The sequence below is a fragment of the Taudactylus pleione genome, unplaced genomic scaffold (genome assembly GCF_031769625.1).
Source record: "Taudactylus pleione unplaced genomic scaffold, aTauple2 ptg000113l, whole genome shotgun sequence".
Taxonomy (NCBI): Eukaryota; Metazoa; Chordata; class Amphibia; order Anura; family Myobatrachidae; genus Taudactylus; species Taudactylus pleione.
The window spans coordinates 9,705,676-9,721,131 of record NW_028284515.1 but is presented as its reverse complement, the minus strand read 5'-3'; the positions used below and the strand labels follow the sequence as shown (position 1 = coordinate 9,721,131).

General features: G+C 43.4%; 2 protein-coding genes across 2 annotated transcripts in view; one reads left to right on the top strand and one right to left on the bottom strand.

Annotated features, from left to right (window-relative positions):
• Positions 1-501: 501 nt before the first annotated feature.
• GPHB5 (glycoprotein hormone subunit beta 5) lies at positions 502-2,599 on the top strand. The gene is made up of 2 exons (XM_088471317.1): positions 502-705; positions 2,190-2,599. The coding sequence occupies exons 1-2, from the start codon at positions 502-504 to the stop codon at positions 2,376-2,378; spliced, it is 393 nt and encodes a 130-aa protein (XP_088327443.1). The 3' UTR covers positions 2,379-2,599.
• Positions 2,600-7,761: 5,162 nt separating this feature from the next.
• The window catches only part of RHOJ (ras homolog family member J), a 102,080-nt gene continuing 94,385 nt past the window's right edge, over positions 7,762-15,456 (bottom strand). The window contains exons 4-5 of the mRNA XM_088471316.1: positions 13,270-13,365; positions 7,762-8,923 (exon numbers count right to left, since the gene is read on the bottom strand). Of these exons, the coding sequence (XP_088327442.1) occupies positions 8,777-8,923; positions 13,270-13,365 (243 nt within the window). The 3' untranslated portion in view covers positions 7,762-8,776. The remainder of the gene's footprint in view (positions 8,924-13,269; positions 13,366-15,456) is intronic.

The following is a 15,456-nucleotide window of genomic DNA, read 5'->3' as shown; positions in this document are numbered from 1 at the left end:
CTACAAAGTTAAGGTGCCCATACATCTGCGACGGATCGCCGAGATGCAGGGCTGCGATCGGAAATTTCCGATCGTCCACCTTCGATGTTCTTCGATCTGTTGCCAGATCGCGGACATTTGAGATGTTAAATGTCCGCGATTTGACAATTGCGATAATTTTTTTATCACGATCGCCCAATCGCCAAAATCCAACATGTTGGATTTCTGCAATCCTGCGATGCCGGTTTGCAGCATCGCGGGATCGCGGCAATCCATCACAGATGGACGGGCCCTATTATAATCAAATATACAGTTCTACTTGTCTGAAGTTCTGTGTTCACCTGATCCCTCCACTGACAAAGGTGTGCTTAGCTAGTCACTGGAATTTATGCCCATACAGCTTGGTTAAACTGAAAATTACTACACATACCACTAATTCCTGCACTATTCTAGACACTGCCTCATGGTTTATTTTTAATAACTGAACTAGTTTTCTTCAGGAACCCTATGAGCGCTCAGAATATGAGCCAGAGAAGCGTAACCCTGGTATCCTTGCACCTGCTGGTCTTAAGCTGCTGCCTCAGCACATTTGCCAACTCAAACATCAGCCTGAGAACGTTCATCGGCTGTGCCGTGCGGGAATTCACCTTCTTGGCTAAGAAACCTGGCTGTAAGGCTCTGCGTGTCACCACTGATGCCTGCTGGGGTCGCTGTGAGACTTGGGAGGTAAGTGTCTTAAGTTAATATATGACGAGGTTAAGAAGTTTTAAAAGCCACGATAACTTTTCTATGCGGGTGTCCTCTTACATCCAATATCAAATGTCGCCACAGGCCATCTCCGAAACATGAATGCTGTTTCACTAGTTCTATGATTATTTGCTTTCAAATTGTTTAAGCTTTTGTGTGTTTTTTTCGAGTCCGCACCAGTGGTGGATTATAATAGGTGCTGATGAGTTGACCGGAGGCAAAGGTCACGAGGCTCTGGCTCCAACTGTCCTGGGGTTTCTCCGCTTCCCTAATGTATTTGTATTGTCCAATACCTGGATAACCATATAATGTATGTCAGACATATGTATCTGAGACTTTGGTGGGAACCCATGATTTGTACACAACCCAGTGCACCTAATATCTTTATTCTTCCAAGCTTACTACACAAGGATTTGCAGGAGATGTTGTTGATCAGGCTGGAACAACATGCCTCCAGTCAGTGCATTAGAATGTTGATGGCATCAGCTTGTCCAACTCCTGTGTGCCCATAGCTAAGCTAGTTTAGGTAAAAATGGCAAGGCCAACACATGTCAATCTGAGCATTTATACATTAACAACGCCATAGGGCAGTTGCTGTATGTAAAGCTCTTTTCAAGCTGCTGCAGATAGCCTGTGGTCTGAAATCGCCTATGTAGCCAGGATTTTTATCAAGTGGGCTGATTATAAATAAGCTTAACAAATTTAGTTAAACAGTAATCTATAATAGGTGAAGCAAGTTTAGAAGAATGTTGCAGTTTTCAAATGATGATTGGGGCAATTTATCTGTTCAATAGGCTACAAATTGGACCAGCATTGCTAAAGCTGGGTACACACAATATGATGGTGCAACTCAACAGCGCAATGATACATCGCTCTGCCATACACACTACTCGGTCCGGCATACAACAGCACAATGTATCGTTACATGCGTGTAACACCGCGTCGCCCGTGCAATCCTCCCATTTGATGTGCAGCATAGTAGATGGGACGGTTCAGTGAATGACTGCAGTGAACAATACATTGCGCATACACACTATGCGATGTGTACGATATATCGTTCCAATCCGCATTTGAATGGTATATTGGACAATAGTTTGTACCCAACTCTAGGGGTCTATTTACTAAGCAGTGTTAGGAGACAGAGTGAAAAGTGATAAGGTGCCAGCCAATCAGCTCCCAACTGTCATTTTTCAAACACAGCCTGTGAGATGACAGTTGGGAGCTGAGTGGCTGGCACCTTATCACTTTCTTATCACTTTTCACTCTGTCTCCTAACACTGCTTAGTAAATAGACCCCTAAGTCCTCTACTGCAATCAATGATCCTGAAATTTATATTTTTATGTATTAAAATTAATTAAATGTTGTTGCTACTGGGTTTTTAAGTTATGAATGAATATTAAAGAGTGACATTGTAAAGGAAAACAAGTCTTTCTTTCTGATTATATCTGTTTCTCTGTCACAGAAACCTATACTTGACCCTCCCTACATAGACGCTTACCATAGGGTCTGCACTTACAATGAAACAAAGCTGGTTTCTGTGAAACTACCGGACTGCAGCTCCAGTGTGGATCCGTTCTTCACTTACCCTGTGGCAATCAGATGTGACTGCGGTGTCTGTTCCACTTCCAGCACGGAATGTGAGACTCTGTGAAAATCTGTCGCTGGCCGCCAGAAAAAGCAAAACTGTACCGACTCATGAGAGGGGCTTATATTTACTTATATTTTATAGATATGTGCATTAAACCTATGGGCATGTGTTATTCTCTGCTATAACCTTATATCTCTATATTTTCATTTGTTTATCAGTTAGGCCTGCTATCATGCTTAATAAGCTGAGGGTAACATTAAGGTACACGTCTCTATTGCACACCATCGAAGCAGCCATTTTGTGGGCCTGAGTCAGAGATGTACGCTAACCCGATGGCTAGCGCACAACTCCGTTTGTAAGAGGACTGCACATGTGCAGCCCTCCATCTGCGAGTCTGCTAGCGGTGCGTTTGGGAGGCGGAGCAGGGGGCGTTCCTGAGCGTGTCATCCCCGCTTTCCTCAGTCAATGCTCAAATGTGGTCTATTAATTCACTAGAAACCTGTGGTGTTCCTGAAACACTCTGTGCCTCAGTGATGCATTGGGCTCCTAGTGCATTGATAAGCTGCATTCTCATGAAAACTGGTTCAGATCATAAATGTCGATCTCCACTGTGTGTAAATGAAATGTGTACTTTAAATATTGTAAATGAACAGTACTGGTGGTTAATAATGATTATAAGTGGAAGTTTAATTTACAAAATAACCGATTGTATATATTGTTTATAGAAAATACACTATTACCAGGAGGTTGTAGAGGATAGTAAGAGCTACATAAGAATGAATATACTTTGCTTGTATGAATAAATATTTATGTAACCGTTTTTAAACTTGACCTCTATCTTTAAAATGAGCTTATTGCGCTTAATGTGACATATGTGCTGGTAAAATGCTTGAAATCTAACAATTAAGACGTGTCATACTGATGGGCTTTAGGGCCTGGTTCTGAGTGGGACGTAACGGCGATGTCGGACGCACTGGAGCCCAGATTTTGTACATACAGATGAAATTTAGATACACGGTAGCAGATATGGAAGGATCTCTCCTGGGCAGCGACTGCTAACGGGGGTGGCTAAAAAGACGCACAGAGAGGTTTCTTCTTATGGGAGTATTGCGGTCATGTTGCTGAATGCGTTAGCGCACAGAGCCGCACAGCCGCTCACATAGGAGGCCAGACACGGACAGAAAACTGCACCTGCAAGGACTGGTGCAAGTTTCCATGGTGTGAGCAATGGTGGCATCTAAGGATGCACCACAAGGAAATGCAGCAGCTACAAACGTTGTGAGTGGACGCCTCAGTCCTTGCACATTCGGACGCATGGATCTTCACCAGGAAAGGGCTTTGTAGCGGCACCAGCATAAAGTCACAGACGCGACTGCGACAAAAGATGGAAGGATGGCCGCACCTGCGTACCGACTCAGAATCAGGCCTCTGTTTCTGGTGCATTGCGCACGTTAGGGAATGTGTAGAAAGGTCATGCAACGTTATGATTGGTAGGAACAAGCCCATTAAAACCATACATCCTATTTATAACTAAGTTTTCAGTACTTAGGGGGCTTAAAAGCATGTAACCAGCACAGATAGGTGTGACTGAGGCCGAAATGTTACCAGCTTAACAGAGCCAGATATTTGTTGTCCTTTTGTTTCTATGTGTGACAAGATGAAAAACATTAAATTGGTATCAAATCCACTTATTCTTGCTGTGATTCCTATGCTGCATCCTAGACGGAAACATAAGTTGGGAGTTCTATACATACAAAAACCTTTTACCCTGATTTTATCTTGTTTGTCAGTAGCTGCCATCAATGGTATTTTCTATTGTGATTGAATGATAGGTGATATGGACTTTCGCACCACTGGAGAGCGCTATCTGCAGCCTGCTGTAACCATCTCACATAAGCCCGCCCTGAGTGAGCCTGGTAGTTCTGTGGTAACTGAAATGGAACCTTCTCCGAGTCCATACCTTATGCAAAGTATGATAAATATTTTCATAGGAGTTTTGCATATATGTACTGTATATACCAGGGCCATAGCTAGGGTAGTGCGACCTGTGCCATGGCGCAGGGCACCGCAGGGCAGGGGGTGCTGTTCAGACCTGTAAACTTTCTGTTTATTATCATTCTCACTTGTAGCTTCCTCTTATTTTATCCCCAGCATCTCCTGGCCTCCTCTATCTCTTCCCTGGCCCTTCCCCATGAGGACATGGCCTTTTTTGGGTCTGTTATCTCTCTATTTAAAAAATAGGGGGGCACCAATGATCTTTTTGGCACAGGGCACCAAAAAGTCTAGTTACGGCTCGAATCGGTATGAAACCGGCTATTGGGCTGGTTTAAATCCCGACCTCGGCATCCCGACTTCTGAAGATCCCAACAGGGAGGGGGGGTGGTAAGTATGCTATCCCTACCCCTCCACCCCCTTTAACCATCCCGTAGTGGGGCCTAACCCTACCCACCCCCCCTGTGGTGACTAAATCTACCCCCCCCCCCACACCGCGCACGCGGCTAGGACCTAAGAAGCCCCGCTTACCTTTGTTTGGGATGCCAGGATTTCTTTAGTCCTGGGCTGGGCCTCCACTGTCAGGATCCCAGTCACCGGTAAACTAGCTACATCCCGTATAAATCTTTATATTTTAATGGCTCTAAAACACAGTTACAATTAGGGAAAATGAAATACCCGAAGCCCACCATTCTCCCACCAGGCTACATTTCCTTGTGGCTGATCAGAGCACCTTCTATACCTGGCTGCCCTCAATGCCAATATTTCAGAGTGGTCTAATCTTTATCCTGTGTAGCAGACGGTTGATGATATGGAGTATGGAAATGGTATGTGATACAAATAGCAGATTATAGAGTGAGTGACACTCACTATACATTGTGACTCAAAATAGAATACTACACAGTTATCCTTTTCTGCTAATCACACATGAAAAACACCACAGCAGCTGGAAAATTCATGCAGCTCATGTTACTTGTTCCATAGTTAGTTTGGAGACACTGAATGGCATTTAGTTTCAATTTACTTTTAAATCCCCTGCTTCCAAACCGTTTTCTGTTTGTGATTTCCCTATCATCAATGTTGAAGTGATGCGACCCCCAAATATTCTCAAAATATTGTTAATTGCGATTATCCATTTACAGTACATCAGCATGCTGGCTCCTGGAGCGCTACCTAGTGGTCCGTTATAAAATGGCAGAAGTTCTAGTCTGTACGGAGAAACACTCATGGCTCACGCGTTTTACCAAATTGCTGGCTTCTGTGCTTTCAGTGATCTTTGTCCAGACATATTTTAGAAGTATCAACTGTTTGACGTGAGAAGTAATGTGCTATCCTAAGCAACCACTGTTATGTACTTCGTGGAACCACAATATGATGAGGTCATTGATGTCTCCTTCAATAGAAAGCTGCGTTGGAAATAGATATTTTGTTCTTGCTCATAAAATACATCTTTAAAATTTGTTATACAGTATTTCACCCATTTCCAAAAGTTTACCTCAGCTAACTGGGGACTGCCAAATTCACCTGTCTCAATGTGGTCAGTGATTTTCTCTTTATAGTATTCTATTAGAAGAGGTGTGCTTTATTCTGATTGGCTATTTAGTCATGTTACATGGATGAAATAGCCATTTTGCAGGAGTTGTGAAGTGTGGGTGATAGTCCTATGAATTACCCCTTTCCTTGGCCATTCTGATCTATATTTTTTACAAACATACGGTACAGAATTTATGTTCTATAATTAGAGTAATCGGTTCATCCTGTCCTGTAATGTGATTGGGGCAGGACTGAGCACTTTAGGCTAAATTCAGACTGGCAAATGTGCAGATTAATATTTAGACAACTACTGTCTTCTCTCCTGCTAACATGTCAGTTTATTTAACTAGAAGGTTGTGACCACAGAAATGTCATAGCCCATTAAATAACTTCTAAATGATTTTCTGAGTAAACTTAATTCCGAGGCAACAGATTACGGATGACACCCTGCAACATATGAACTATAATTTTCAGAGTTTATATATTCTACAGGGTGTTGCATGCGTTATTGGCCCCAAAATTTTAACGAGTCGCTCCATGTTATGGAAGGTTTTAACCAACATATTGGGAGTTATGGTGCATACACACAGTCAGATTTTTCTTCAGATCTGAACGATAACTATTTAAAAAATCGTTCAATCGTTCATATTTGAAGGAAAATCTGATATATCTGTCAGATGAACGAATTGAACGATGCGCGTTCCCGATGGTCAGATAACGATATCTGACATCTGATGTGTTTGCAGTCAGACTTAGACGATTCCATTCATTTTAATGCAGTCAAAAATCGTTCATCTGACAGATCTGACCGTGTGTATGCTCCATTACAGTCGCAATTTCATGCTGAAATGTTTTCTCTCAGAGGTGGGGCTGCAGCACAGTCCAAAATTCAAATAGGGGAACCACATCAACTGCCATCCTCACTGGACTGTGCTGCTGACTGGGGAAGTGAACAGCTGGCCTTCACATTGCGCATGTGTGAACAGCCGGTCTGGATGCTACCAAGGTATGTCTGTGTCAGATATCGCTAAATTACGTCCATTATTTTAAAAGTTACAAGAAAAACGTTGGGGCCAATAGCGAGTGAAACACCCTGTATTACAATTATACAAAGACCCATGTACAGTTCTCTGAAAGTAACATATAGTGTGTGTACTAAAATAACTACACATGGAAATTCTAATTTGTTACTCACAATTCACTGCATTTGGTGGATAAAGTATACTCAACACCAACACACAGCGGAGGCAGCCATTTTGTGTGCTGGACCAATATTTTTGAAAATGGAGCCAAGTCACTATGAACCAGTTACATCAGTAAAGCAAGTATTGAAGTGAAAAATATACTATTAGAGTTTGACTTGGAATTATTTTAAATAAAAAGGATATGCTTCCCTCTACGCCTCTCACTTTGATGTCCCCCCCAGGATCTCCTGGAGGGAGGCATAAAGTGCAGGAAAGTGTAAGCTCTATAGAGGAGAGTATCATACACTGCTCACACAAAATCATCGATCGTGTCCTATTATTGCAAAAATCACATACCACAAATTTGATATTTTAAGCATACCCATCAACTATATACAGTTAAGGAAGTTATTTTACTAGACTGAACTAATATTCATAAAACTTAAATCTATGAACCAGTAACATCAATGAGGCACGGCGCCCTTTATGTGTCAGTGATGTCACTACTTCCTAGTAAATATATTTTCTAGGAATTTTCATAAAAATTTGTTTAGTTAACAAAATGGCTGCCTCTGCTGTTTGTAGAAAACAGTTACAATCTTAAGTACAAATGTCACCTATACTCAAAGGTGGAAGCCATTTTGTGAGTTGAACCAACACAAGTAGCTGACAGTTACTATACAGTACACCTCATGAATAGCAGTCAGGAAGGGCCCAGAGATGTCATTGATTCAAAGTGAATTATTAGGCTTTATTCTGTTTTTAGATACACACAGTGTTAATCTGCTACATTGGAGAATTTGTGAAAAAAAAAACAGAAGACAGAGTTGACCTTTTAGTATTTTTGGATTTTCACAGAGCTGTACGTTCAGCAGCTGCATTGGAACAAATCCTTCCAATCAGCAGTAATTTTTAGATCCTGGATTTAATGATTGTTCGTAGTCTGGTAATGTTGAATAACGTGGAGAGCTTGTTCACAAACGTGCTGGGGAAACTGATAAAAATGCATAAAACCAATGCCTTTTTAGGTGATGCATTGTTAACACACTTTTATCAATATGAGCTATTGAACTAGTGGCTTATGCTAACGCACAAAAAAAAAATAGCGTGCTGCAGTTTTAATCGACATTTTGGAACGCAATTCTGGGAACGCCAACGTCGTATGAAAAGTACATAAATGTCCATATTTACAACATCCACATATTTAAGAATGTTTAACTAAAATATATATTTATAAAAAAACATTGTGCTGGTCTTTCCTGTGTAGCTATGGAAATTGGCTATCAAACAGGTACCATGCTAAAAAGGCTCTATGGTACTAACCTAATAGTGTTCTAAACTGTAAGGTAAAAAATATCCCAACATTCTCAGCAGCTCTTAGAACCACTAGCCCTTTCTACTCAAAAATCGGAATTTCAAGGCACTTGCATGTTTCACTCATGTAGTATTAATTCAAGACCCATCCTATTGAATACATACAAACTGTCCATAGGTAAAAAAGGCACATATTGTTTATAGACAAATTTCATAGAAAAACATCACAGTGTGAGGGGAAGTAGTGAAGTACAGTGAGTTAAACGTTACATGGCGGAGGTGTCACAGATAAAAGGCTCTGCACACAACACAGGAATCCTCACTGGTCATATCCTCCATATTGCTTTGTTCATTCAGGGACATTTCCAATCTTCCGTCCGTAGCCGTTTTCCTCCCATCCCTGTAACAATAGCACCGTTCGTCTTGGTGGGAATGATCTCAGACAATTGTGCAAGAGTTACGGCACTTCCCGCAGCCCTTCTTCTTTTTCTTTGGGTGGAACACTGTGAGAATGGCTTCGTCAAACACATTCTTGAGGCCTTTTTGAGTTAGCGCTGAGCACTCCAAGTAGCACTGTGCTCCGATCTAGAAAACACCAGGAGAACATCAGCATTGTACCGACCACGTCATAGTCATCATCATTATGTTTTACTAATCCAAGCACTGCGTCATGTACACCAGGGGGTAAATTTACTAATACCCCTTTTCCACCAAAATTCCGGGTCTGACCCAGAGTTGGAACAGAGGCCCTGATTCAGAGCCGGACGCTCTGACAGAGAGCTCGCTCTGAATCAGGGCCGTCCCTGCTCCTTTTTGGAGTGGCCTCCTGGCCGCTCGCATAGCTGTGGGTGACCTCCCACAGCTATAGCAAGCGGCCATGATGATGGTTGCGATGGTCAAGACCATCACGACCATCGGGCTTGCGACGAGACCCTGCGGTAGGGTCTCGCTGCCGCAAGCCCAGGAGTGCTTTGGCTCTATCAGAGCCAAAGCACTCCCACTGACATCACTAGTGATGTCAGTGGGGCCGGACCCAGACGGTAGGCGTTCCCATGGGAACGCCTCCGTCTGGGCAGCCACGCCCCCCAAGGGGGCGTGCTGTCACTCACCATCGACAGAACGCCCCCTTTGGTGCGAGACCCATAACGACGGCTTGGCCGTCGTTATTCGGGTCTCGCGCATGCGCACGACGGAGCCGCCTCCGTTGTGCGCATGCGCACTTGGGCACCATCGACCCACTTGCGAGCGTTCAGCGCTCGCGAGCGGGTCTGAATCAGGCCCAGAGTTCCTATCCGGATCAGATCTGGAATTTAGCCGGCGCCGACATGGGATATTCCAGAGTTGGCGCCGCTGACACCGGAGTTGGATCTGCATAGACCCGGCTTTCCTGGCGTGAAAGTGGACATTTGGAGATTACATCATCTCCAAGCGCCACTGAAGCCGGACCAATCGGCCGGCTAGCAGCGCACTCCAGGCCATCGTGACCCGGAGTGCGCTGTTCTCACAGCAGGGTTTCACGGGCTAAGCCCGTGTTAAACCCTGCTAGTTACCTGGGTTGGATTGCCGCGTCACTAGACCCGGCGAATCAACCCTCTCCCCTTTTACACCAGGGAGCTGCCCGGGTTAACCCTGCAATAACCCAGGTTTTAGCTCCGGTGTAAAAGGGGTATAAGTAGTGGCTTACAAAAGCCATCACTTCATGGCGCAGTACATTTAAAACGGCAATACTATTCAAAGCAAAACATACAGAGAAGCAATTTACCCCCAGGTACATGGTCTTGTATGTCAAGTATTTTAATTAAAATTTTATTACCAAGTAGAAAAAATACTGTACACTTAGTGAATTAAACAAATGGCCATAAACCAGTGGTTAATGTGATAACTACAAATAATATATAGATTGTTCTGTTATATTTAATTTTTTTTTTTAAATAAAAATTGAGAGAAAAAAAAAAAAAAGAGTGAAAACAACCAATAAGGAATTACAAGAGCAACAAGGGTCATTCTCTGGCAGGGGTAAGGGCTGCAAAGTTGGAGTTAACCCTACTTTCTTTTTATAGGAGGAATTATATTTTAGATTTATTATGTTTGAAGGTATAATTGTTACCATCTGCAGCTGTACTGCCCTAATTTATTGGATAGGGTGGCTTTAGCTTTGTCCATCACATCAATGCAATCAGGATAAATAGTAATAAAGAGAATGAAATGGGTGTTTAACAAATAATGGTGGACATGTACCAAACCTTGGAGAGAGAGAGAGTACCAGCCAATCGGCTTCAGACTGTCATTTTACAAACTGTGCTTGGAAAATAACAGAAGCTGGTTGGTACTTTCTCTCTCTCCAAGGTTTGACACATCTCCCCCAATGTTTGAACCTTAATCGTTAAAAGAGGAAATAATATTGTCAAGAATTGGTTTATCTGATTGTAACATGAAATGTACTGTATATCAACTGAAGGTCTCTAAAGGAATGTTAATCTGTTCTAAGAATAAACCACCTTGTGAATCTCTTGTTTGTACCAATATTTGAGAGAGAGAATCCCGAGGGCTCCTGAATTTTAGTAGAAATTTTGTGGAATGGGTAATAATGGCGATGGGATTTAGGGTTGAATTATACATATTATTCATTATCCAGCCATAATATTTGTATTTGAAACTTGGATAAGTTTTATTATTTTTAAGGTTTGGGAGCAAAGCAAAAAAGAGTAAGTAACGCTGCACCTTTGTAAAACCATGTAGGTGATGCAGATGTTACATCCGCAGAGATATGTAGATTTGGGAGGGGCATCCAAACTCCAATCAACATTGCAGTGCAAACATAAAGCTGTCTGGTATTTGGTGGCTAAATGCAAAAGCAGCCAGTATTTACCCTGCATGCAAAAATATAATAAATGTGTCTGTACCCCTTGCAGTGCAACATGGTTTGTCCTGGTGCACAGTTACTTGCTTTTTTTTTTCTGCTTTACCCTGAACTCAGAACCCACACTTAGGGTATAATATTAAGTCTGCCAAAGTCAAATTTGGGAGAGCAGCTTCTTCCATTTGGATTTTTGAATATGGATATTTAAACTAAACTGTATGTAGATTTGAGGGGAAATTTACTAAGCGACACATTACAAAGCCACCGTGTCTTTGGTGGTATCATTCGATTGATTTAAAAGGGCAACAATATGTAAATACAAAACTACAGATAGGGGCGGTTTCCATTTGTTTCAGCCTATTACTGTAGGCTGATTCGCCTGGCTCCTCCATAGGCTGCGAGCATGAATCAGCCTCTGTGGCTGTCACATTGCAGTTCTCTAAACCCGCTTACCTCACCCGTCGCTATTCCACATGGCATGTACCTGCAGCCTAGATTACACATGTCCCTCCAAACATGGATCCTGGATGACAGCATTTCCTGAGACACAGCGTGGCATGGGCACAGGCAAATATTGATGCTCATCACATGACCTTTCTGCTCCTTTTCCTAGCTTGGACATTACACATAAGACTTCCAGCCAATCCGTGCTGAGCGCGCCCTATTTAAGTTTTCCAAGTTCACTCGCACATTGCCAGTACAACTTGTCTCATCGCTAGTTCCTGGTTCTGTGGTAGCAGCTCCGTCTGCCGACTTCCTTCTGCCTGTTACTCGCTGAGTGCACCCTATGTTACTGATTCCGATCAACACTGTGCTAGTGCTCTCCAATGGTACGCAGCCTTCTATACACCAGTGTGCTCCTGCCTGCATTCCTTCTAAGACCTGCTGGAAGCCTATCCTGGAAACATTTTGCACCCATCTAACCTGCAGACCTAGCGGTTCTCTGCACGCAGTCTCCTATGTATAGGTCTGCTAAATCACTACATTGTTTCAGTGTACTGATTACCTCAGCTAATATTCCAGCTGGCTGATTCTATCTCAGCACCTGTGCTGAATACGGGATGCAGTCAGGAAGCCGACGGTCGAAATGCCGACCGCCGGCTTCCCGACTGTCAAATCCCGGCAGGGGACTAATGACAGGAGTTGAAACCTCGATGCCTGTCATTATACCTACACCGGGAGCCCGACGCCCAGCACACCGAATGAAGGTAAGCTGGGCGACAGACGTGGGAGGGGGGTAGGTTAAGGGCTCCAGGGGGGAGTTAGGGTTAGGTACCCCCCCGGGAGGGTTAGACCGGCTAGGGGAAGGGGCGGGGAGGTTAGGGTTAGGCACCCCCCTGGGAGGTTTAGGCTGTGGGAACGGGGGGATAGGTTTATGCACTTACGGGGGTGGGGTTAGGCTCTAGGGGTGGAGGTTAGGGTTAGGCACCCCTAAGGGAGGATTAGGGTGGGGATATGGTTAGTATTACTTACCTTAATCCCCTTTCGGGATCTTCACTGCGTCGGGATTTGAACCGGACATAGGTCCGGCGGTATTTCATACCGGTCCCCTGAATACAGACATCCAGCTTTCATCACAGATCCTACCTGCGGAGGGTGCATGTAATATTGTGTATCCTGGTTCTTAATGATTCCAGACTACAGCAGCTCAGAGCAGAAGATAGACACAGCTGAGGGAGTTCCTGGCTTTTGCTTCAACAGTGCTGGAACGGAACAGGGATACTTCTTTGTGCTACACTTACAGTTCTTAAAAGCACCACTCATCTTCAAGGGTTCTAGGTTTTGACGGTGTTCAGCCACAGTCAGCCTGTCCACCTGTGCCTCTACCTAGGTTTAATATGTGCTGACATTATTCCTGTGAGCTCCAACCAATGAATAAAAGCATAATTCATGCACCTAGTTTTACCCACTCCAGCTCTCACCCAGAGTGCCAAGTGGTCCAAGTTCTGTGCCCACAACAACTACAGAATCTGACAGTGAGTTACAGTAAAGCAAGAAAGCAGCTGGAATGGGTTTGGGCGGCTTCCAATTAATTGAATCTAGAAGGACGCACAATAAACCAAACACCTACCATCTTTGCAAGTTTTATTCCTTGCTCATAGGTTATTGGTTTTTCTTTCATATGAAGAAGTCGAGCCAATGTTTTAGGGTCGTCTCTCAAGTCAATCTAGAATCAATCAGACAAAGGAAACAATGAACGAAAATAACACAAGCATTTTCAAAATTCGGAAATTTTTTCTTAAAATATGTCTCACCAGTCGTTTCCGAACCTCTATTTATACCAGTGTGGTGATGTGTAATAATTTGTTTGTGTACAAGAATTTTATGAATTTCAATCAAACCTTACTATATGTAAAACAATCTCATCAGTGAACAATCTAAATATAATATACCTGAGATATTGATCATATGCAGAATAAAGATCACTAAGGTATTCGTTGCAATGTTAGGAGGGACGGGCTTCTCTAATTAATCAGACAGAGCTTGAATGACAGCTTGGCAGACGTGCTGTACAGAAATGCCCTGTGTGGGCTGGGTGATATCACTATAACCTAAATTACCATAGTCTCTACTTTCTGACCTTTTGAGATACCACCAGGACAGCTTCAGCAGTCTCATGGAGTGAGGAGATAATAATAATAATAATAATAATAATAATAATAAGTATTCTACCTCCATGGTTCATATATGAAAATTTCCATTTCAATTGTGCTGCACAGTAATCCTTTAAATGGTCTAATCGAAAGGTGCATACACACGTAACGATTTTTTTAACTATTTGTCGATAACGACGTCGTTATCGTTAAATCGTTCAAAAAAAATCGTTCAGTTTCTGAGTTAGAACGATGAACGATAATCACAAATGCGCTCCTGTTTGGAGTTATCGTTCATCGTCCATTTCAGACTGTCCAACATGACGATTTTCATTAAGGGAAGGAACATTATTCGTTAATCGTTCAAAAAATCGTTCATTACACTTCAAAAAATCATTCACTTTTCAATGGAAAATCTGACAGAAAATCGTTGGTTACAAAATCGTTACATGTGTATGCACCTAAAATGGTCACTTGGATTAAAATTCCTGGTGACATTGTTACATTTGCCATTATGTGCATTTGCATCAAGGACCGCAATATAGTTGTGCACAGGGGCGCCGACAGGGGGGGGGGGAGCGGGTACAGATTACCCGGGCCCGGGCTTCCTGAGGGGCCCGGGTCCGGCGCCGCTCCCCCTCCCTCACAGCAGCCCAGCACACAGCGTGTGCTGAGCCCCAGTGGAGACTGCTCGTGGCTGCTCAGCAGTCTCCTATGCCTGTGGGGGGAGCGATCACAATGATTGCGCCCCCCCTGGCTTTGAGCAGGGCTGAGGGGGCACAGAGCGCCCCCCTCCCCAGCACGCATATCTTTTTTTTTTCCGGGAAGGGGGAGTGGCCACGCCTCCTGCAATTAGGCCACGTCCCCTATTACCCGGGCCCGCCGCGGCTCTCAGCGGGCCTGGTTTTGCAAAGCTGTCCTGCAGAACTATTTCCCAAAACTGGAAAATTTACAATGCCGCATTGTAAAATGAAGATGTTATTTAATTGATTACATTTGTGCCACTAGGACCGGATTAAATGAGAGCCACATGGGCCTATTGTGAGAAGCAGAGGAGGTGTGTCAAATGCTGTGTGGGTGTGGTCAGTGCAATGTGGGCGTGTACATCTGACACTGGAAGTAGAAAAATTTTGTGCGAAAAATAGAAATACAATTTATGGCCGACCATGTGACCATCATCAGGCTGCCATGATGTTGGGCCTATTTTTATTTAGAGATCTGGGGCTGAAGTCCCATCTGCCCCATTGTTAATCTGGCCCTGTGTGGTAGTATAAAAAAAAACTAATGTATGTGTATGGTAATCATAACCCACTGACCTACTTCACTGGCCACCATGTCTCTGATTATAAGAGTTTACTGTGGTGAACCTGGAGTATAAGTGTGCATGGTAAATAGTATTTTATCACATGACAAAGACTGGGGAGCTTCAAAGGCTTGGGTCATCAAACATACAACTAAATGTCGCCAACAGCCTTCACATCAACTGATTGGACAGCTATGATCAGGGCCGGATTAAGGACCACATAGGCCTGAAGCTGAAAATGTTTAAGGGCCTATACTGAGAAGGGGAGAAGCTGTAATCAGTGCTGTGTAGGTGTGACCATAGGCAAGTGTGTGTGTACGCCCCATACACTTTCAGCCCCACGGTCTCCCTAAATACATAA

Coding starts and splice junctions, on each gene's coding strand:
- GPHB5 (XM_088471317.1), top strand. CDS start 502: ATGAGCCAGAGAAGCGTAACCCTGGTATCCTTGCACCTGCTGGTCTTA. Junction 706..2,189: donor GTCGCTGTGAGACTTGGGAG/GTAAGTGTCTTA, acceptor TCTCTGTCACAG/AAACCTATACTTGACCCTCC.